Raw genomic sequence first — 23258 nt, 5'->3', positions numbered from 1 at the left:
TTAGTATTTTTTCGATGTTTTTTTAATATTGTATTTGTCTTCAATATTTTGTATGTTCCTTACAAAGTTAATAGCCAAACTAAATTAAATTCCATTTTGTATTATTTATTGGCTGAGTATGAATTACGATTTTAATTAATTTAACAACTTACTTTCAGTTTGCTTGGCGCTTGAGACTTACAGTAATTATCGATAGTTTTGTAAATTAATAGAAATATCGCTAAATATTATCGACTAGATTTTATAAAATATCGCAAGATGTAAGATTTTTGAATATAGATAGTTGCACTTAAAAAGAGAATCTGTCGCACTGAGAATTAAAAAAGCACATAAAATGTTCACCTAGAGTAAATACACAAACCACATAAATTTGGCGCCCGGCCACTTTCATGTAAATATGTAAAGACTACAGACGCATTGTACATTGGCTGCTGTGGCTGTCTCGCTCTGGAGAGCTTTTCGTTGCGTGCTTTTTTGGAGCTCGGCCCCAAAGCGGGCAGCGCAGCCAAACGAATGGCAGCAGCAGCAAACAGCAGCTGAGTTAACGGCGCACACTCTCACGCGTTAGAACAGCGGGGCCGCTAAAATTGTGACCGAGACTGAGCGGCAATCCCCCGACGTTTGCACAATACAGTTCTTATTGTGTGTGTTTGTCGCGTGTGTGTGTTTTTTTTTTCGTAGATTTCTCGGTTAAAAGTTCAAAGCAAAGTGAACCAAAACGAAAAACACACGCGCCACAGTAAAATAAAAAAAGGTAAAATAAAGACAGCACTAACAACAACGGAGACGGCAGCAAGAACAACAACAATAACATCAGAAGTAACAGCAGCAGTAGCAGCAGCAACAGCAAAAAGAAAGCAACAGAAGCAGCTTGAAAATCAATCGAATAACACCAGCAGTAGCAGCAGCAACAACAACAAGTTTTTAGTTGTTTTCTTTTGTGTGCGCCATTCGTGTGTTTGTGTGTGTGTGTGTTTGCCTGCTCTACGCTTTGGGCGCAACATTTGTTCTCGGTTTTGTATTTTGTTTTGCACATTTCATCAAGCCAAACCACCTCCAAAAAAGCGCAAAACTAGCTGCGCTCATTGCAAGGCGACAATCAGCCCCAGTAAATTGTCATAATAAAAGCTCAAGCTTGCATGCAAGCTATAGCGGACAACAACAAAAACAACAGCAATAGAAAGGGCAACTGCAATTGCAATAGCAAAGCGAGAGAGTGCGAGGGAGAGGGAGAGCAAAGCTTGGTCCATTGTCCAGCTGCAGCGAAGCATTGCCTCCGCCTTGCAGCGCGTAAATGACGATGGCCATGGCACCCACCACAGCAGCAAGCGCCACCACCACCACAACCGCAACCGCCAGCACCAGCAACAGCAACAAAGCCCCCACACCCAAGCTGAGCAAGTTCAAGTCCTCCTCGCTGGATAACGAGATCTATACGGCAAATAGACGCAGCACCATCGCCACCGCAGCCAGCGACTGGAAAGCTTTGCGTGCACCGCTCAATGGCAGATCTCCGCATGTGGGCAGCAGCACGGCAGCGGGCCAAGGGGGCCAGGCGGGCGCCACGCTAGGCCACATGACGCGCGCCGCCTCCACCTCGTCGCTGGCCAGCAGCACACGCACCATGACGAACTACCAGGAGTACAAAATGGAAATTATTAATCAGGTAAGCCAGCGATAAAAAGTGATAAGCGAATTGAGTGAAATGACAAAATACCCTGTAACAGGAAAATAGGAAAATCAAGCAGAGCAGTAAGAATGCCACATATTAATAAATGCACACAAATGCTGAAAGCAAAGTCTCGAATCTCAGATTAGATGAGCGTGTGCCCTCCCTGGACTCTGTCAGAAGTAAGCACGACCTTGACTAAAGCGAAAATAAACAGTTAGTCAATGGTTCGTTTTTTTTTTTCGTTTTCTTTCGTTCATTATGAAATGCTTATGACGTGAGGCGTTATGCCATAGAGCCTAAATAAAAACGTATTATGTGTCGGGGACAATTTACGGCGAGATTTCAAAGATGTGTGGTTAAGTCAGGTGTTTCCACAATTTTTCGGATTAATATAGTTTTCAAATGAGAAATTCGGATATTATTATATTATTTAATATAATAATTATATTTCCTATTTTTCTGCATTGTAAAGTATTTCATTTACGATTTTATATGCTATTTCAGCGCAGTTTCTATATTCTATATCAAATGTAAATCTGTTTTTTTCAATTTCCGAAAGTTTTCTATATTTGATGTTCAATTTAGGAAAGGTATACCATAACTTCTTTATTTATGGAGGTTGGACTGTATCTATATATGTAAATTTGAATTCAGTAAAGATGCACTGTAGCTCTTACATTAGTAAGAAATTATATATTAATTTCATTTATATTTTATAATTCTCTTTAGCCTGTCACATTTCGATCGATAAGTCTTACATATCTTCTCTGTTTCGGCAAATCAAGACAACAGGGTATGTGAAAAGCTGTACAAACAAATTGAATATTAATATGTTTTGGTATAAATTTAGGTAAATAACAACAAACAGTTGGCGGTCCCATTCTCGATGTTGTTTAGAATGAAATGAAATTTCGCAAAAAAATGCCTAATTAGTGGGCGTGGCTATGCATTATATAAGCACTCTAGACATTTAATTGATAGGGTACGCTCGCAACGAAAGGCAGCTATATATACTTATGTACTTACATTGCATAGCAGTTTATTTATATATATTGTGTGAGTGTTTTTTTTTTGTTCTCCTTAAACAATTTGTTTATCTCAGCTGATAACAAAATTAAAAATTTAATATGGCTGGCATTGCAACGTGAAAAGTGTTTGCACTTTTTTTTATTATTTATTTTTTGTTTTGCTTGCCATTTAATAATTTAGATATATTTACCCCTTGGCGAGAGTTATGAATATTTTTTTCCCCATTTGTTGATCATTTGTTGATAAAAATGGTTGAGCTCACGAAGTTCAGAATGCGGGTGCCGCAGCTCGGCTCGTTAGACTGAGATAAAACAGAAGCAAAAGTCAATAGACATAAATTATTAGTTATACTGTCATATGTAGGTAAAACAAATGAGGCTTTGTCGCTAAAAACAAGTCGAAAAAAAAAAATGTTTATAAGTTTATACAAACTATTAAAAGGCTTCCAATGAAAAAATAAACATGAAATATAATTTTTCTGTTCCTCTTAAACTATATAAAACGCACAGAAATTATTATAAAGAAAAATATGTTTAAGAAAAACCCCAAGCCTCAAGGGCAATGTAAACAAAAAGTTCGCTCTAACAAAAAACGATATCCAAACAGCTGCAATCACTATACAAATTTACCGAAAAGTAAAAAGGAGAGTGGAAAAAAGTTTTGCTGAAAATACTAAAAATAGATATCGTAAGACTCGCCGCCAATTGAGTTTGGGGTGATGGATTCATGAAGCAAGCAATTGAAAGAAAAACATGGAAACATTTAGCTCTTCAGGTAGTAATAATTATGTCGGCGTTTAGAGTGTGCGTGGCATAAACAAATTGGATAGATTTATGGCACGAAGAGCATTTAGCGTGAGCAGGTTGATAAGCCCCATGTGGGAAGAGTTGGGCAATAGCCCAAGAGCGAGTGAGTGCAAACAGCATTCAATAGACCTGTCAATATTCAACATTTCAATACCCCAACCGACCCAAGGTCGTCCCGACTCTTTTTCGGCAATGTCATATGTCAAGTTGGCGCCAATTTGCGGCTGCTGGCATGACAAATGATAATTGTGCGAAATAAATATAATTTAACGAGTGTCGATAACAATTGCTAGCGGCCTGACATTGTCAATTAAACAGACATCTATCAGAGAGACACACACACAAACACATGGACAAAGACATAGTAGAAAACACTGTAGACACGTGTTTTCATAGATATTTCTGTGTCTGTCCCATGTAGACTCTATGTAGAAGGCGTGCTCTATAAGCATTGGCTCTGTCTTCAAGTGAGGGAGCCGATTCAGTTGTTTACGCTATTTAAATTAAAAAGTAGCTCATCATATTTATTATAATTATAATATGGTATGAGTTTTATTAGTTAGCTGACTCGTTTATGCAGCAGACTTCCCTCCACTATTATTGGGTGTTTATGTAAGAGCAAAGGCTAGGTATAAGCAGACAAAAACTAAGCAGGTTCTCTCCGATAACCTCTGATTGCCAACATCAGCTATGAACTCCAACGAGAGGCAGTCACAATTATTAAGCATTTGCAGCTAATATTGTGAATTGCATTGCTTGAGATTAGAAACAGTGACAAGGTGAACGGATAGCCTCTTTTATATGGAATTTTATTAGAAAGAGCAGATAAATTATCAAATATTTATTATGCATAACGAAATTGGATAGTTGCTATACTATCCAATTTGAGCAGTATTTGTAATTTCATCTATATCTGTATTTATTCAATGATGCTCTATATTCACAGAACAAACTTGAAACAATAAATGACAATAAAGTAAATTTATATCACTAGATTATTAAAGTAAATTAAACTTAATTAATATAAGGCAATACATTAAACTTAACTTATAGCAAGACTTTATGATATGTTTGTATTTATTTATGGTACTAAACAATTTATTTTGCTGACTATTTCTCTTCTGCCAGTCAACGATTCAGTAGTAAATGAAACGGAATATTCATTTCTCGTATTCAGTCTCTACACATCATTCTACAGTTCATTAGTCGCTCACTATATTTCCTATAGTGTTTACTGATAAGATCCGCTATAGTCTGCCCCGACAGAGCCTCAGTACAACACTCAGCTGGTTGGGTCTGTTTAGGATTTTATTGGCTAATGGTTAACACTCATCTCTATAAACATTTCCACTTTCTTTCCTTCTGCACGGCGCACACTGCTAGCATCGGCCACTAAATAAAGTCGTATTTCATTTAGCTCTAGTGCCAAATACCCTGCTTTGCTCAGATGTGAGGCTACAATGTATAAATTATTAGTAAGGTGTGTGCGCCTCTAGCAACTGAAGAGATCTATCGCAAGATATAATCGATCATAAGTATATTGGAGAATAGTGTGAAAATCTCAATGGGATTATTTAGAAGAGATCTTACCTAGTATAGTCATAAAAAAGCAATCAAGTTCAATAAGAACGAAACTATTATACCTCTATTGCCCATTGGTTTCAGAGTATAAATAAAAAATATATATACATTTTAAAATTTATATTCATATCTGAAACTTAGTTGCATTATTATAAATGCAAAAAGAGTATGTATAGAAAATGTTATCTGACTCTATTATAATAATTAATGATAGCTAAGCGTAGACTAATTAATCTAAAACTAAAATATAAACAATATACCACATTCATAGAGAGAGATAGAGAGAGAGGGAGTGGGAGGGTGAATCGAGGTAAACGAACGCGAATGCTTGAATGCCAAAACAAAGATAAATAATCAATTCCAGTTTGTATCCAAATTCTAGACCTTAGATATACCAACTAACTAAACTTAATTCACAATATCTCATAGCTGAGCATTGTTGATTGTAAAATCTTTATTTTTTGTTGTGTTTATATTATTTTTGCGAGCGCTGCATTAAATGTGCTGCGTTGGCTTTCGAATTCTGAACTATCTTGAGGTGTGTTAAGAGTGTGAATGAAATTTAGCAGGTGTCACTTCAGTTCAGTGAATCGGCCAAAAACTCAAAATTCGCAGACAGGTAGAAATTCTTTGTCTGTGTGTGTGTGTTTTGGCCAAAAGCTGAACCGAAATGAAATTGCTTGAAAAGTGCCGCAAAAACAATTTTCCAATGCCGACGCCGACAATCCCAAACAAAGTAGCACGAAAACAAAACGAAAATAGACGAAATCGAAATGTATTTTCGAATTGTTTCCAGATATCATAAATTATGCGATTCCGGATAAGCGGAAATTTTGACTAGCAATTGATGGATACACCTGCATAGATCGCGGCCCTCTTGGCACTCTGATGCCTGCCTAATGCCTCCATGTGCGAGAGATCAAAGCTCGCACAGGCCATCACAACTAAATTGATTTGATCGAATTGGTTATTTATTAATTGAACTTCGTTATGTTGTTTGTCTATTTGCCAGGGCAAGTGCCTGTGCGGGCAGTACATCAGAGCGAGACTGCGGCGTGCCGGGGTACTCAATCGGAAGGTGATACAAAGACTACGCAACATACTGGAGCCATCGTCACATGTAGTCTACGAGGTGTTTCCAGCGCTCAATAGCGTAAGTATATAAATCTTGCTATGCATATATTCAATTTATATTTTAATGATTATTTATGTAATTTCTTATGCAGATGGGCGAGGAACTGGAGCGCATGCATCCGCGTGTTTACACTAATATCTCCAGGCAGCTGTCGCGTGCCCCGTTCGGCGAGCTGGAGGACAGCGATATGGCGCCCATGCTGCTCAATCTGGTGGCCAAGGATCTCTTTCGCTCGAGCATTACGTGGGGCAAAATCATCTCGATATTTTCGGTCTGTGGTGGCTTTGCTATCGACTGTGTGCGCCAGGGCCACTATGATTACTTGCAGACCCTGGTCGACGGCTTGGCAGAGATTATTGAGGATGACCTGGTCTATTGGCTGATCGACAATGGCGGCTGGCTGGGTCTGCAGCAGCATATAAGGCCGCGTGTTGGGGAATTTACGTTTCTTGGCTGGTTGACGTTGTTCGTGACCGTTTCGGCTGGCGCCTATGTCGTTTCGAATGTCTGCAAACGCATTGGCTGTCAGCTGTATTCGTTGTTATTTTAGTTTCGGGTCATTTTTTAGTCTTAATTGTAGTCAGTCAGTGAGATAAACTTGTAATCATTCCTGCTTAAAGTCGTTTAATAGTTTGTAAAAAGATCTGTTTAATGTTTGATATTGATATTGATACTTGTTATATTGTTTTTGTAAATATGCCTAACTTAGTGCCAATCACATAGAGCAAATACAATAAATTACAAAAGTAAAAACTGTTTCATTTCAATCAATTTGAATGCGAAGATGTTGCGGGCACTTAACAGAGCGTATACAGAGGGCAGATAACTACCTGCGGTTAACAGAGAAACTATCGGCAGAAGCAATCGATATTAGAATCATTGTCAAATATCGTACTCGAGTCTTATCGATTGTTGGGACACCTTTATGACAAGAATAAAGTGGACGGACTGACACATATGTAGCCGACCGACAGCCAGAAATAATTATTGTAGCATTCAAGGCGAAGCTATGCGATGTCAGGTGCGTAATGATTGAGTATATTAATTTTAGCCAATGCTCACAGTGCTAATTAACAGGATCCAGTGAGATAAATTACGGAATAGCTTCGGACTTGCACGTGGACGAAAATAAAGAAAGCAATATTGACCACTTCGTAATTGATACGGGTGTGGATGAAATATATTATTGTGAGGACTGCAATAATGACTTCGACAGCATCGAGTCGTACAACCAGGCGCACAGTGGCCCTGATGGCTGTGGGGCCACGGTCGAGGCCAGATCCAAAGTCATGGTACATGCGGTTGAGATCAAAGAGGAGTTCGAAGACACCATGGTAGATATTGATTCCATGGTCGTTGAGGATGATCTGGTTGAAGAGCTTGATGAGGCGAGCGAACCACAGCTGTGGGAGGTGCTGGAGGATGACGAGCAAGTGGAAGCCAGAGTCGTCAATGAAGCTGAAATTGCATCCGAAGCTGAGCCAGAGGATGAAGAGGAGGCGGAGGCGGAAGCTGAGGAAGTGTCTAACAAATCGGAGCGCTACTTCTGCTTCGACTGTCACAGCATATTTGAGACTCGCCAGAGCGCGGAGGACCATAGTTGTCCCCAGGCTGAAGCAAGCGGCGAAGCACGCGGCAAGAGCAACAACGCCAAGCTAGCCAAGACACAGACGCCAATGCGCCGAAAGGTCGCAGCTGCCGCGGCTTCCAGCAGCAGCAACAACAGCAGCGTCACAGTGTGCGACATTTGCAATACGAAATTCAGCTCGGCAAAGTGTCTCAAGTTCCATATGCGCATTCACAACAAACGCGCTCCCAAGTCCATACAGGACGCTCTGCCCGTGGGCGCACATCAGCAATACAGCGAACTAGATCAGTTCTACTGTGAGATATGCAACAAGAGGTGAGTATTTATTGAAACTCTCGTAACTCTATTGGTTATTAAATATTACCAACTCCTTTGCAGCTTCGAGCAGAACCTGTTGACGGTGCACAAGCAAATGCACCAGAGCCAGGAGCAGTTCTTGTGCGGCATTTGCAATCGCAAATTTGAAAATGCTACCAACTATGAGGTGCATTTGAAGATTCACGAACGTGCGCTGAACAGCAATAGCAATAGCAATGCCAATGCCAATAAAAAGCCTGCCAATGGAAAGAAGGATAAACCAGGATTTGCCTGTCAATACTGTGAACGTGTCTTCTCCCGGCCGTACGAAAAGGTGAAGCACGAGCGTGTCCATACCGGCGAGAAGCCCTACAGCTGCGAGGTGTGCGGCAAGACCTTTCGCGTCTCCTACTCGCTCACGCTGCATCTGCGCACACACACTAACATACGGCCCTATGTGTGCACCACTTGCAATAAGCGGTATTGGTTCCTTATAAATTTCAATGAATCAATCAAAATCTCATTATATTCGTTTCTCCATTGCAGATTTAAATCGTATCAGGTCTATTCGCATCATTTGCGCATTCACAGCTCGGACCGCCTATACACCTGTGATAGCTGCCCGAAGGCCTTTCGCACCTCGGTGCAGCTCTATGCCCATAAGAATACGCACACGAAGCCGTATCAGTGCGCCGTCTGCAATCGGCCCTTTGCCTCGCTGTATGCCGTCAAGGCGCACATGTCCACCCACAGGACCAGCGACGCCAAGAGCGTCAGCAGTGCAGCCATCAAGAGCCAGCAGCTGTCGAACAAATATTGGTGCGTTACTTGCGGCGCCGAGTATGCGCGTCCCTTTGCCCTGCGTCTTCACATGAAAGCCGCCCATGGGCATCCGGATGATGCGGACACACGATTGGCCAAAGTGCCTGCTCCCGAAGATGAGGACGACGACGAGGACAACGATGAGGAGATTGCTGTGCCGGACACCGAGACGGCCGTCCTCATCGCAGCAGCCAAGGCCGATTCAGCCTATCTGGATGCAGCCGCCAATGATGTGGACGTAATGGGCGCTGTGCCCAAGTACGAAGAGTGCATTGAGGTATGCACGGATGCGGTGCGTACTTATTAGAGATCTGCATGACTGACAAAAGATGAAAACATTCGAATGAGCAATGCGCAAAATGCATTGAGTGACGAAACGCTGTGGATAAATAAGTGAACTCGTAATGAATTGAATGAGTGGGAATGCGTCTAACCGAGATGCAAAGTGCTTTTAGTTTTGCCTTTTGTTTTTTATGATCTTTGTATTCTTACTCATTTAAAACACGAGCATACATATATTCATGCTTACTCAATTCATTGTGTGCCGCTCACTCACTCACTCAAGTCATTCACCTTGACTTGTGTTGTGAGTGAATCCATGCAGATCTCTAGTAGCTATCCAACATTTATATATATTGTATACTTATCAACATTTCCTATTGCAGTTTGACGTGGAGACATTTCACAGCGAGGAGATCATCACCGACTGGCTAAAGTGAATGAAAATAATGATTATAAATATATATATATAAATAATAAAGAAAAAGCCTTGCAAAATACGGAAACAACTTTTATTGGAAAATTAACTAAAAAATATTTATTGCTGGCGTACATTGAGACCAGTCCATTGGGTTGGTTGTTGCATATATATTAATAATGATAATAATAATAATAATAAATGTATAAGTTAGAAAAATCGAAATGAATTAACTACATCTACTTTCAAAATATAATAGTAATATGACTCTAACATGTAATAAATGTATTTATTTATTTATTTAGCAGTTCGTGTAACTATTCGTGTTGATCCTCTGATTGCGTCTGTTCGTCATCGCCATCATTCTCGTCGCATATCTCTTTGAGCACCTCCACCAGAGTCTTAGCCTCGTCGAGCTCTTGCCGCATCGTGTTCATCTCCTCTTCGAGTCCCTCGATGCGTTCGTGCAAATGGCGATTCTCGTTGAGTGTCTCCTCGAGGGCAACGCGTCGCTGCTCCGATAGCAGTTTGTAGTAGTTCTCACCCGGTTCGCTCTCGCTGGTCAGATCAGCCGCTGTGATTGGCTTATCGGCATCGCTGGTGGATGCACAGTCTTCGGTCTGTGTATCGGCATCCTGTGTGGTTATTGTTGTTGTGGCCGCTGTATCTACACATTTGCGTTTGCCATATTTGGGCGTTGTATTGACGCCGGCTTTTAAGCGACTAAGCTGATCCACGATGGAGACACGTCCCGTTAGATTCTCCTTGTCGTTGGCGTTGGCGCTAGCCTGAATTGGCTTTAGTGTCTTGCGTTGTTGTTTCAGATGCTCCTGCTGCTCGGCCTCGCTTTCTACTTGAATGTAAACTCGTGCAGCGCTTGCGGACATTTTCAAATTGTTTGGTTTCGTTTTATTTAAATCTAAATGCGCGTTTTTTGTCAACACATTAAATTATGCGTTTTGGCTTGCGACTTTCAGTTCTTCGTTGTGATGGCCGCCAAAAAGATGCCGCGTGCTGCTATCCAACACTGTTTTTTATGTGTTTTACAGTACTATTTTAGTTGCCGCTGCATTTGCTTATGTGGGTATTTAAATACTATCGTTAAATACTATATATTTTCCTAAAAGTGGCAACGCTGTGCATCAACAGATGATTGAAGACGCGCATGCAAACGTTTTGCGGCTTTTGTTGTATTATTTGCAAATAAAAGCAAAATGAGCGAAAAATCAACACAGCCGCTGCAAGTCGAGCTGAATTTTGTAAGTATATAGTGATGGTATGTTTGCCCACATAGCTAATTGCATATTTTTAGGAAGAGGAGGATGTGCCGTACGAGGAAGAGATTCTACGCAATGCGTATTCCGTGAAGCACTGGCTCCGCTACATCGACCATAAGGCTAAGGCTCCCAACAATGGCGTTAACTTAGTGTACGAGCGCGCCTTGAAGGAGCTGCCGGGCAGTTACAAGATCTGGTATAACTACTTGCGTACGCGTAGGAAGCAGGTGCGGGGCCGCATTCCCACAGATCCCATGTACGAGCAGGTGAACAACACGTTTGAGCGTGCGCTGGTCTTCATGCACAAGATGCCGCGCATTTGGATGGACTATGGCGTGTTCATGAGCTCGCAGTGTAAAATCACACGCACCCGCCACGTTTTCGATCGTGCGCTGCGTGCCTTGCCCATCACGCAGCATGGACGCATCTGGCCGCTGTATCTGAAGTTTGTGCAGCGTTACGAGATACCCGAGACGGCGCTGCGTGTCTACAGGAGGTATTTAAAATTGTTTCCCGAGGATGCAGAGGAGTATGTAGCCTACTTACAGGTGAGATAATAGATTATCTAAAAGAAAATATTAATTTTTACAACTTGACTCAATTGCTGTAGGAGGCACAACGTCTGGACGAGGCGGCACAGCAACTGGCGCACATTGTGGACAACGAGCATTTTGTGTCGAAGCACGGCAAGTCAAATCACCAGCTATGGAACGAGCTCTGCGACTTGATCTCGAAGCATCCGCACAAGGTGCATTCACTCAATGTTGATGCAATTATTCGTGGTGGTCTGCGTCGCTACACGGATCAGTTGGGGCACCTCTGGAACTCTCTGGCTGACTATTATGTACGCTCAGGCCTGTTTGATCGTGCTCGTGATATCTACGAGGAGGCCATACAGACGGTGACCACAGTTCGGGACTTCACTCAAGTCTTCGACGAGTATGCGCAGTTTGAGGAGTTGTCGTTGAACAAGCGCATGGAGCAGGTTGCAAACGATGAAGACGCCAGCGAGGAGGACGACATTGACGTCGAGTTGCGTCTCTCGCGCTTCGAGTATTTGATGGAACGTCGTCTGCTGCTGCTGAACAGCGTGTTGCTACGCCAGAATCCTCACAATGTGCATGAGTGGCACAAGCGGGTGAAACTGTATGAGGACAAGCCTGAGGAGATTATCAACACCTATACGGAGGCCGTGCAGACGGTGCAGCCGAAGCTGGCAGTGGGGCAGCTGCACACGCTGTGGGTGGAGTTCGCCAAGTTCTACGAGGAAAATGGGCAGGTGGACGATGCGCGCGTGGTATTTGAGCGCGGCACGCAAGTGGAGTACGTTAAGGTGGAGCATTTGGCGGCAGTGTGGTGCGAGTGGGCTGAAATGGAACTGCGCCAGCAGCAATTCGAGGCTGCGCTCAAGCTAATGCAACGTGCCACGGCAATGCCAAAGCGAAAGGTTGCCTACCATGACGAGACGGAGACGGTGCAAATGCGTCTATATAAATCCCTGAAGGTGTGGTCCATGTACGCCGATCTGGAGGAATCTTTTGGCACTTTCAAAACCTGCAAGGCTGTGTACGAGCGCATCATTGACCTGAAGATTTGCACGCCACAAATAATCATTAATTACGGCCTGTTTCTGGAAGAGCACAACTACTATGAGGAAGCCTATCGCGCATACGAGAAGGGCATTGCGCTATTCAAGTGGCCGAATGTCTACGATATATGGAATTCGTATTTGACGAAGTTCCTGAAGCGCTATGGTGGCACCAAACTGGAGCGTGCTCGCGATCTTTTCGAGCAATGCCTGGATAATTGTCCGCCGGAGCATGCCAAGTACTTCTACTTGCTCTATGCCAAGCTGGAGGAGGAGCACGGCCTAGCCCGACATGCCATGGCCGTGTACGACCGAGCGACCAGCGCCGTCAAAGAGGACGAGATGTTCGATATGTACAACATATTTATTAAGAAGGCAGCCGAAATTTACGGACTGCCACGCACACGCGAGATCTATGAGAAGGCCATTGAGGCGCTGCCGGAACAGAACATGCGGCACATGTGCGTCAAGTTCGCCGAGCTGGAGACAAAGCTGGGCGAGGTGGATCGCGCCAGAGCCATCTATTCGCATTGCTCACAGGCAAGTCATATGCAAATGAACATCATTATAATAAAACAAATCTAATTATAATAAGCACATCGTCTTTAGGTCTGCGATCCTCGCATTACAGCCGATTTCTGGCAGACCTGGAAGGAGTTCGAGGTGCGTCATGGCAACGAGGACACAATGCGTGAGATGTTGCGCATCAAGCGCTCGGTGCAGGCCACCTACAACACCCAGGTCAACATGATGGCAGCTCAGTTCCTCAATACGAATAGTGGCGCTGCAGCCGATGCGGGCGCTGGCTCTGGCTCGGATGCCATGCGCATGCTGGAGGAGAAGGCGCGACAAGCGGCCGCCGAGGCCAAGCAGAAGCCCAGCCAAACGACTTCTTCCAATATTATGTTCGTGCGTGGCGAAACGCAAGGCGGCTCCAAGACCAAGGACAATACGGTCGTCAATCCTGATGAGATTGATATCGGCGACAGCGACGAGGAAGATGACGATGAAGATGAGGCAGAAGACGCTGCAGATCACGCGCCAGAGGGCGACTCAGCTGCAGCTACGAAAACTGATGCAGAGGGTCTCATCATGAAGAAGTTGCGCTTCGAACAAAAGGCAATACCCGCCAAGGTCTTCGGTGGCCTAAAACCCAGCACTCAGCAAGACTCCGATGAGGAATAAGAATATACCAGAATTGCTGGAGAAATGTGTTCTCAATTATGTAATCTTTAGTTGAAAGTTCAATTAAATAATCCAATCTAAGTAATGGGTAAATATGTATTTCTTTCTCTCTCCCTGAAACACTTCTTTTGCTGAAGTACATTAATGTGTTTATATAATTTTATATTCTATATAATTATAAAGAAAAATTTGATTAGCCTCCAACGAATGTTAAAATCATACGAACTCGGAGTCTATAGGAACATTTGGTGGGACAAAAATTTTTTATATATTTAATATTTTATGACTCATCGAAAATGGGAGATAAGGGTATATTTGTTTTTTTCAAGTCCATGTAATAGGCAGAAGGAGGCGTGGCAGACCTCATAAAGCAGATATATTAGTAAAGAATATTTTTATAATTTATGGGGTGATGTGCTGAGTCGATTTAGCTCGTTCGTCTATTCGTATGTTTGATCGATCCGATCTCTGAATTTTTAAGAGCTAGAGATTCTGTTTTTTTTTTTTTTTTTTTTTTTTTTTGTGGATTTAAGTGTTATTGATTATTGATTATTAATAACCATATCAAAAGTCATATATAATATTATATTTAGTAGATCCTTCGAGCTAGAGTCCCAAAATTGTTCATATAGAATCATTTTAAATTTATTCTATTTTTATTTTTTATATATTTTTTTATATAGTTTATATATTCCTTACTTCAATATACATTTATGTATATATCTACCATATCATTAGGCACCCCTACTGGAGTCTTCTTACTTATTGAGATTTAGATATCCCTTAGAAATTTTTAGCTGTCATATGTTAATCCTGCCACATGTTTAATTGCTTAAATTGAGGAGGCTAAGTTACACAAGTCAACTGGTATTGTATAGTATTCCGTAGGGCTTTACACAAGTGACATATTCGCATTCGTATCAGTAAAATTTTCGGAAGAGTTTATTAATAAAACAAAACACTTCTAATACAGTTCTTATATAACGTTCTTAGATAACGTAAACTTGTAAAGACTAAACAGTATAATGTTGGCTAATCGTGTGGCTATTGCGTTCCATAAAAATGTGCATTTCTACAAGCGGATTCGCGTGACCAAGTCCTGGAAGGATGCCGGCGGCTATGAGGACAAGCGAATGCCGAGCCCAATCGGTTGCATGTCTAGTGTTGGTCAGTTTCGCCATTTCGCGATAAAGTGCGACGAGAACTGCGCAGTGAAGGGCGTGGTGATAGGCGTGTACAGCAAGGAGGGCGAGCGGGAGCCGAAGTTGACGTCCAGCGGGGAGAAGTTCGATGATCGGGCACAGGGTAAGATCTCGGATTTGGTGCGTGAGACACAGATGAGGGGTGAGCTGGGCAAGGGAATGGTCTTCATGAATGTGGACCCAGAGTTTAGTGCCGTTGCCGTGGTGGGACTGGGCCAGGAGGGCGCCGGGTACAATGACCTGGAGATGATTGACGAGGGCATGGAGAATGCACGTGTCGCCGCCGGCGTGGGCGCTCGAGCTTTGCAGTTGCAGGGCGTGAACGAGGTCTATGTGGACTCCATGGAATATCCAGAGCAAGCAGCCGAGGGCAGCGCCCTGGCCATTTGGCGCTACAATAGCAATCGCCGGAAGCAGGATCGCACACAAATACCTAAACTGGAGCTGTACGATTCACCAGAAATGGATGCCTGGACACGCGGTCTCTTCAAGGCCGAGTCACAGAACCTGGCCCGACGCTTGAGCGATTCGCCGGCCAACCAGATGACGCCGACCATATTCGCCCAGTCCACGGTGGATGCACTGTGCCCGTGCGGTGTTAGCGTCGACATACGCTCCATGGACTGGATCGAGGAGAATCGCCTCAACTCGTTTCTGATGGTCGCCAAGGGCAGCTGCGAGCCGCCAGTCGTGCTGGAGGTGAACTACTGCGGCACTGCGCCCGAGGACAAGCCCATACTGCTGCTGGGCAAGGGCATCACCTACAACAGCGGCGGCCTCTGCCTGCGCCCCAAGAAGTGCATGCAGCTCTATCGCGGCTGCATGGCTGGCGCCGCTGTCTGCGTGGCGACCATTCGAGCGGCAGCTGCTCTGTCGCTGCCCCTGAACATCAGTGCAGTGCTGCCGCTCTGCGAGAATATGCCGTCGGGCATGGCGGTGAAGCCGGGCGACGTGGTCACCTTGCTGAATGGCAAGACAATGGGCATCAAGGATGTGAGCAAGGCGGGCGTGGTGGTGATGGCTGATCCACTGCTCTATGCCCAGGCGAACTTCAAGCCGCGCCTCGTCGTAGACATCGCGACCATGAGCTATGGCGTCTGCTGTGGTCTCGGCGGCAGCGCGGCGGGCATCTTCAGCAATTCAAATTTCGTTTACAAGCAATTCGAGAAGGCCGGCGGCCTCACCGGCGATCGTCTTTGGCGTCTGCCTCTATGGAATTACTTTAAGCGCCTCATCTCGCCCAATCTCACCTACGACATCAATAATCGCGGCCGTGGACCCGCCTCCAGCTGCATTGCTGCCGCCATACTCCACGAGCTGGTGCCGTGCGTCGACTGGGCCCACCTCGACATCCGCAACGTGGGCATGATAACTCAATATGCGCCGCTACCCTATTTGCTGCGCGACCGCATGACGGGTCGTCCCACTCGCACCATCATCCAGTTCCTCTACCAGATGGCCTGTCCAGACAACAAGTAGTTGGCCCGGTGGGCCTACTTGGAGACATGGATTTCATTTAATTTCATTTTTTTAATTATTATTATTTTGCCTGTCTCGTTATTTATTTATTTATTTCCAAATTATTCGTTATGAATTGACCTGTTAAAGTGGCGGGTTCAGAGAGAGGGGCACTTAGCTCAAAATTGTATTGTCCACATGTCAAGAGTGTTGGGAAAATGTGTAAATGTTTTCGTCAGAATTCTGAGTGTATATAAATAAAATTTACTGCTGCATGTATCTATTGATTGGTTTAAACAATTGACTGACTTTTCATCATCTGCAGAGCAATGGCTAAGCCAAGCCTAAATTGAAAGCCATCAGCATAATGATGCGTCGTTATTTGTTTCTGTACTGAACACTTTCTAGTCGAAATATTATTCATTATATTAGAAAATAATACAAATAGTTTAATCTACTTTACACCTTAAATACATATTTATTTATTTATTTACACAATATGTTCGCATGGACAATAAGCAGCAGCTATCTTCTGGCTAGAATTAATTTTGTTTGCTAAAAAAAAAAAAAAAAATAAAAAATAAAAAAAAAATAAAATAAAATAAATAATATTTAAAAATCTGTCAGAAGGATACGGATATATATACATATAAATTATTATTAATTTTTTTTTCTTTTTTTTTTTTTAAATTAAAGTATTTTAGAACTAGAATGAAAAAGCAATTTCCTTTTTCTGATATAGAAAAATTGAAAAAATAAAAATAAAATATTAATAATAACAAATATACCATTAGCGTTCAGCCACCTTGAATTTCCATTTGACAGTGACTCATAGTGAGCGAAAATACGACGATCGGGGTTTCAGCACGATGAGAGAAAGAGAGAGAGAGCAGCATTTGCCTTTTGATCTATCAGAATAGCATTTCAATTAGTCTCTTTACATCCACTTCAAATGCTGCTCTTACTGATCAAATTCAAATGAGCTCGCTCACCCCGCATCTCTCTGTACTCATTCTTATTTGCTCTCGTCTCCCTGCAATCCCTCGCTGACCTTACGATGCTGAGGAAACCGAAGCTGGCCGAACGCAGCTGTTGTGATATATGTGACTCTGGCATATGCAGCTGAAGGTGTACGGTGGGTACGCATTTCAACTGCTGCTCTTACGGATCAAATAGAAGTAATTGACTGGTAGTTCATATAACTTATACTTTAATATGACTAATTACTGCTTAGGGCATAGAATATTCAAGTTTGCCTCCATTAAATTAGTCCTTCATACTGAATTTGCCATGGCTGCACATTAGAACAACATAAGGCATACATCCTTAGACCAGCATTTAACATACCTGAAATCTCATAGCAATGTTTTAATAGAACAAATGTTCATTCACATTCATAATTTCTATAAACTCAATATCAAAAATTTCTTATCCAATTCTGAAATCTTTGTTTTAATAATTACGAACTGAAGACAAAGTTCACAGGTTTTTTTTTTAATGTTTTTTTTTCTTATATAATTATATACATATATTATATATATATTATATACATATGTATATTATATACATATATTATATAAAAATGTCTGTAGGGTATCTCTGCGCTGATCATTTATTTGCTGCTTGGCTCTCATCATTATTTTGCAGCTATTAGCCTTATCCCAATTTAGTTACTTTAGCCGCACCGTGGGTCCCTTATTTAGTGTAGTCATCAGTGGGGTCATCTCCACATTTCGGACTCGCTGCATATTTGAGCTGTCATTTAATTAATTTAATTGAGCGAAAATGCGAAATGCGCCCAAAAGTGTTGTAAAATTGGCGAGGTGGCGCCTGTGTCTGCTACTGTTTCTGTTTTTACTTTTGCGTCTCGCTGCTGCTTGTTGTTGTTGCTGTTTTTTTTGTTTTTGTTTTTGTTGTAGCCTACTTCGGGGCGGCTTATTAGGCTAATTGCGTAAAGTTGGCTTTAATGAGTCGAAAAACGGTGCCAAGCCTGGCCACAAAAAGCCACAAAGCAAGCGCCAACGTAGCTGCTGCTGCTGCTGTTGTTGTTGTTGTTGTTGTTGTTGTTGTTGTTGTTGTTGTTGCTGCTGCTGACTCTGTTGTTGTGCTGTGGGCTTTGAATTTATGACACGGCTTTAATGGGTTAACTGGGTTAATGCTCATCCCTCATCATGAGCCATGATGCCCCATCCTAGCTGTCTCCCTAAGCGACTTTGTGGTCTTTGGATAGTTTCCCCTGCAGCAGCAACACAAATTTTGACAATTAAGCAAACATTTAACGCTCTTAGCCCCAGCCAACTTGGCAACTGGTAGAGGTTCTTCAGTGGAGCATCCAGCATGCTGCTTACACCATACAGCATCCAGAATCCAGCATCTCGCATCCACATCCACATCCACATTCAGCATTTCGCAGCTGCCATGCTAAGCAGCTCGCCAAGTATCTCTCAACACCGCGACATTTTGCACAAGTCATTAGGCCAACAAAATGATAATTTTGAAGCATTTTAGCATTTTCCAATTTGCAAATACACTGAAATTATTCAAATTGTCACAAAGTTTTATCAATTACTAATCAAGTTGGTGCAAGTTTTGGTGGCGTTAATAGAATGGAAGAATTTCAAGTAGCAATGGGTGAGTTTTTGTAAGATTAAATTTTAGAAATAAAACTATTAGAAATTTATAACATGCTTCAGATTCTGGGTGTGATAATAATACAATTTATTTATTAATTTTTTTTTTTTTTTTTATAAATTTTTAAACACTGATCTAATTTCAATTTCTTTAATCCAACTTTCCTTCAAAAGTTAATTTTCTATCTTTATTCTACATTAAGTTTATATATGTCAACTCACATAATTTTCACATAATAGAGTATTTATTAGCTGCCCTTTTTTTTGGGGTTTAGCTACGTTTCCTGCCCTACGCGCACTCAACGCGGCGCTGCAAATGCTTTCGAGTTATCAGCTGGGTTCGTATGGGGCGGAGGCTGCCATGAGAGAGCTAAGCGCTCCCGCTGGAGTGCAGCCAAATGAATGTGCTAATGAGCAATCAGGCTTCAAGAATATGAAATTCATTTAGTATACATAGAGATATATATAAATTCGTCTTCTTCTTTTTTTTCAATTTAGGAAATTTGAAGCACTTTAAAGAACCCATTCGAATGGCAGGAATCAGCTAGCCAAAAGCTGAAACTGATGGCTGCGTTGGCGGCAAAAGTTAAACGGTTATACGGGCGTGCTCCACGCCCACACGGCCACAGGGCCACACGCCCACACGGCCAGCATGGCCAAAAGCCCCACGGCGTTAATCATTTACAGGGGAAACAAAGCAAAAATCAGACCAAATTATGATTATATTTAAAGGCGAAACGTGGAAATTAGCAACGTTCAACGCTTGACGCTCGACGTTCGGTCAGTTGCCAAGGCAGCGGTCGGCGAATTTCCCATTTCCATTTTCCATTTCTATTTTCATCTTAATCATCATTCGCATTTCCAGCCACCTCTTTGGCTTGGCTGCAGCCCAAAAAAAAAAAAAAAAAAAAAAAATCCCTTTCTGGCGGGTCTGGGACCGGGTCCAGAAAGAATTGCAATTGTGATAAAATTCAGCGTAACTAATGCCGACCACAGCAAAATGCGATAAATCGCCAACTGGGCGGTCTCTATACTCTTTATCGCGAGTCGATCTGCTTAACATATCTACTGGAATGCGCTTAGTTAGTACGAATTGCGATAGTATTAGTTGTTCATGAATTTACAAAAAAACAATAATAAGATAAAATAAAACATAAAAATAAAAGTAAATAAAAATATTAATAAAAAAGTATACATTTGTTAAATAATAAAAAAACTATAATGGTTCTTGAAAAATATTTTATTTTGTAAGAGATAATATTTGTAAATAAATATAAATAATAAAGATAATGATAGTAAATTGTTAAACAATTAAAAATTTAATATATACTTTTACTTTTGTAAGTGTGTAAATATTTATTTGCATATATTCTTCTTAAAAAATTTAATCGAATTTTTAGACACAATTAATATTTAATTTTATTTATTTCCTTTGGCTCATAAATTTTGGAAAATCTTAAAAAAGGAAAGTGTTTTTCTTCAAAAAAAAAAGTTAAATACAAAAAAATTTTTGTATTATTTATTCATTAATTTAAATATTTTGTTTGCCACAAAATGTAATGTCCTTTTCATCAAAGAGTATTAATTATTCGTTTTAAGCATTAACATAAACCGTGGCCTTTCATGTTTATTTTTTCAGCTTTTGTCGGAACTGTTTTGGGGTGTCGCCTTCTGTGGTCGTCATGGACGGTTTGCTCGCGGCTAAAGTTTGGCGACTTTTCTTCTTTTATTTTAATTTTTATATATATATATATTTTTTTTTTTGTCTTTTTTCGTTTTTGGTTTGCTGCTGGCCGAGTGTCGCTTTCTATGTACATTTTTATAGCATTGGCTCTTGTTCTGCGGCTGTATGAGAGATTCAGTTGCTGGAAATGATAATTTTCACTTGAGCGCGCACGTGAAAATGGAGGTTGGTGGTGCGACCGCCCGATGTGGTTTAGCTCTGCTATAAATTGCCAATTAATGACAGAGCAGCACTGCGGTGGGTTCCATTTGCATTTTGCTTCGCATTGCTTCAAAAACATGCATAAACATACAAATATCTATACATCTATATCTATATATATAATGCGATTTTCCATTGCGATCCAATACTCTCTGAATTTGCTCTTATTTTCTATTTTTTTGTTTTTGTTCTATCGGCTTTTCGCCCACGCGATGCATGCTTAATTTTTGGCGCATTCTCTTAGCCAGTTTTTGTTTTGCCTGTCACGCTTCACTGAGCCAGCGAGTCGCCATTTTGTTTTGGATTGTCCGGCGCTGCATTCAAATGCAGTCAAGGCGCCCAAGCTAACCACGCCCCCACAACACGCTATGCGCCTTATCCGGTCAAGCGTCCTGCTAAATTCGTTGCGGTTTTCGTGGTTTTCCTCGTTGTGCTTGCCATTGGGTTTCGGCCAAAATAAATAGAGAGCGCGCAGCGGTGCAAAATTTAGTTCAATTTGAAAATTGCACAAAAAAAAAAGCACTGTCAATGAATAATTGAGCTTGTGGTGTTTGAATGTATGAATGCACTCATTGAATGTGCCATTCAAGCTACGCCAATGTCAATTTATAGCTCACTTTTGTTCATTAAATAATTGAAACATCATTGGTGTTATTAGAGCAATTGTATTATCGATACATAGATGCATAGATACACAGATTCATAGATACACAGATACATAGATACATAGATACATATATACATATATACATAGATACATAGATACATAGATACATAGATATATAGATATATAGATATATAGATATATAGATATATATATATATAGATATATATATATATAGATATATAGATATATAGATATATAGATATATAGATTCATAGATACATAGATACATAGATACATAGATACATAGATACATAGATATATAGATATATAGATATATAGATATATAGATATATAGATATATAGATATATAGATATAATTCTCTCCCCCACCAAATTCGTTCGTTTTTCCAGCTTTCACTTGATTTTTACTTCTTTCCTTCGGCTGCTCGTTCCACCAGTTCAGCGAATCCAATGAGTAAATGCAATGCATTCGCATTAATCGTGGCTAATGTCAGTTTTTATCACTGCATTTGCAGATAATACTAATCACATTTATTTATCATCGGCGATTATTATTGCTATGGCTAAATGTATGTGTGTGTGTGTGTGTGTGTGAGCGTGGCGCAGACATATAAATTATATGCATATTCGGACTATAATATAACGCATACGACGGCCATGGGCCATGGCGATGCGAGCTATCTAAATATACATAAAACAGTCTAGGCAAATGCTAAACAAATAGCTACATCGACAGCAACAGGAACAACAACAATAACAATAGCAACAATAGCTTAGTTATGTTCAGTGCATAAACATGGCATAATATTAGGTGCCATCCACACAAACACAACAACTACAACAGCAGCAACAACAACCAAAGTAACAGCAATAACAACAAATTACATTTATTTTTTCACACAACGAAAATGTTGGCTTATGGCCGGGCGTTAAGATAAGCACAGCGGCCAGTCGATTGGAGTATATTCAGTCTATGCATATCGAATATATTCCCAAATTTATTTGTATATTTATATATGCATGTATTCGCTGTGCATAAATAAAACAGCAAATTAAAGCAGTCTGCAACGCCTCGTCCACGATTCAATTGCATTTTTGTCGCTGTTTTTTTTTTTTTTTTTTCCTTTCAGCAGAATCGCTTGTTCTGCAAGTTTGGCTGCTGCGACAGGTGATTGTGTTCCAGAAAATAACAGCACTCTGAATTCGCTAAAGAAATGACAATTGATGTAAAGCGTATGTGTGTGTGGGTTTTTCTTTTTTTTTTTATTTAAAAAAGGAATTCACTAGGCGATGTAAGCTGAATTTAATTACTAAACTAAGTGGGTGATCAAGCAGGAGTAGTAATAGTTCTTAGCATTTAAAAAATAAATTATTTAATAAAATTTATTTTTATAGGCCTAAACTAAGCCTAAACCTTAACTAAAACAACACAATATAACAATAATTAAATAAAATGAAAATATTGCAATATTATATATTAAAAAATATATATTAAAATATATATATTTAAAAATATTCAAATGAAAAATAATAATACACAATCTAACTGCTCAGTGAAAATTTACGACAATCTCACCAACACAATTTTTATTTACAATACTTCATCCGATTTCTGTATCTTATTTATTTACTTTTTTATAACACTTAACTCAAATACTTTACTGAGTTGTGTTGCATTTCTTCTGAAAATTAACTGGAAATAAAATGTTTATTTATAC

At 40.9% G+C, this 23258-nt stretch overlaps 5 protein-coding genes across 6 annotated transcripts; 4 read left to right on the top strand and 1 right to left on the bottom strand.

Moving 5' to 3' along the window:
* Positions 1 to 278: 278 nt before the first annotated feature.
* Positions 279 to 6976, top strand: LOC6580493 (bcl-2-related ovarian killer protein homolog B). The gene is made up of 3 exons (XM_002006295.4): positions 279 to 1666; positions 6101 to 6241; positions 6315 to 6976. Exons 1-3 carry the CDS (start codon positions 1295 to 1297, stop codon positions 6771 to 6773), a joined length of 972 nt encoding a protein of 323 aa, XP_002006331.2. The 5' UTR covers positions 279 to 1294; the 3' UTR covers positions 6774 to 6976.
* A 157-nt stretch (positions 6977 to 7133) lies between these two features.
* LOC6580492 (zinc finger protein 836) lies at positions 7134 to 9709 on the top strand. 2 transcript variants are annotated; one of them, XM_002006294.3, is made up of 5 exons: positions 7134 to 7244; positions 7301 to 8126; positions 8190 to 8588; positions 8655 to 9207; positions 9596 to 9709. In XM_002006294.3, the coding sequence occupies exons 1-5, from the start codon at positions 7238 to 7240 to the stop codon at positions 9647 to 9649; spliced, it is 1839 nt and encodes a 612-aa protein (XP_002006330.1). In that variant the 5' UTR covers positions 7134 to 7237; the 3' UTR covers positions 9650 to 9709. The 2 variants fall into 2 exon arrangements, with proteins under 2 accessions (XP_002006330.1, XP_015019714.1); XM_015164228.2 differs by having other exon boundaries at positions 8655 to 9222.
* Positions 9708 to 10650, bottom strand: LOC6580491. Its single transcript, XM_002006293.4, has one exon. The coding sequence runs from the start codon at positions 10512 to 10514 to the stop codon at positions 9945 to 9947; it is 570 nt and encodes a 189-aa protein (XP_002006329.1). The 5' UTR covers positions 10515 to 10650; the 3' UTR covers positions 9708 to 9944.
* Positions 10651 to 10760: 110 nt separating this feature from the next.
* Positions 10761 to 13770, top strand: LOC6580490 (pre-mRNA-splicing factor syf1 homolog). Its single transcript, XM_002006292.4, has 4 exons — positions 10761 to 10886; positions 10940 to 11452; positions 11515 to 13032; positions 13102 to 13770. Exons 1-4 carry the CDS (start codon positions 10842 to 10844, stop codon positions 13675 to 13677), a joined length of 2652 nt encoding a protein of 883 aa, XP_002006328.2. The 5' UTR covers positions 10761 to 10841; the 3' UTR covers positions 13678 to 13770.
* Positions 13771 to 14534: 764 nt separating this feature from the next.
* LOC6580489 (cytosol aminopeptidase) lies at positions 14535 to 16616 on the top strand. The gene has a single exon (XM_002006291.4). The coding sequence runs from the start codon at positions 14703 to 14705 to the stop codon at positions 16356 to 16358; it is 1656 nt and encodes a 551-aa protein (XP_002006327.1). The 5' UTR covers positions 14535 to 14702; the 3' UTR covers positions 16359 to 16616.
* Positions 16617 to 23258: the final 6642 nt, after the last annotated feature.

This window comes from Drosophila mojavensis, unplaced genomic scaffold, assembly GCF_018153725.1.
Source record: "Drosophila mojavensis isolate 15081-1352.22 unplaced genomic scaffold, ASM1815372v1 contig_81, whole genome shotgun sequence".
Classification (NCBI taxonomy): domain Eukaryota; kingdom Metazoa; phylum Arthropoda; class Insecta; order Diptera; family Drosophilidae; genus Drosophila; species Drosophila mojavensis.
The sequence above is the reverse complement of the archived record's forward strand: the minus strand, read 5'-3'. Positions and strand labels throughout refer to the sequence as shown.

Excerpts from the sequence above, each read along its gene's own strand:
- LOC6580493 (XM_002006295.4), top strand. The coding sequence starts at position 1,295 with ATGACGATGGCCATGGCACCCACCACAGCAGCAAGCGCCACCACCACC. Across the intron at positions 1,667-6,100 it reads AAATGGAAATTATTAATCAG|GGCAAGTGCCTGTGCGGGCA; the intron begins GTAAGCCAGCGA and ends TCTATTTGCCAG. Across the intron at positions 6,242-6,314 it reads TGTTTCCAGCGCTCAATAGC|ATGGGCGAGGAACTGGAGCG; the intron begins GTAAGTATATAA and ends TTTCTTATGCAG.
- LOC6580492 (XM_015164228.2), top strand. Across the intron at positions 8,589-8,654 it reads TGCACCACTTGCAATAAGCG|ATTTAAATCGTATCAGGTCT; the intron begins GTATTGGTTCCT and ends TCTCCATTGCAG. Across the intron at positions 9,223-9,595 it reads TTGAGGTATGCACGGATGCG|TTTGACGTGGAGACATTTCA; the intron begins GTGCGTACTTAT and ends TTCCTATTGCAG.
- LOC6580491 (XM_002006293.4), bottom strand. The coding sequence starts at position 10,514 with ATGTCCGCAAGCGCTGCACGAGTTTACATTCAAGTAGAAAGCGAGGCC.
- LOC6580490 (XM_002006292.4), top strand. The coding sequence starts at position 10,842 with ATGAGCGAAAAATCAACACAGCCGCTGCAAGTCGAGCTGAATTTT. Across the intron at positions 10,887-10,939 it reads TGCAAGTCGAGCTGAATTTT|GAAGAGGAGGATGTGCCGTA; the intron begins GTAAGTATATAG and ends GCATATTTTTAG. Across the intron at positions 11,453-11,514 it reads AGTATGTAGCCTACTTACAG|GAGGCACAACGTCTGGACGA; the intron begins GTGAGATAATAG and ends CAATTGCTGTAG.
- LOC6580489 (XM_002006291.4), top strand. The coding sequence starts at position 14,703 with ATGTTGGCTAATCGTGTGGCTATTGCGTTCCATAAAAATGTGCATTTC.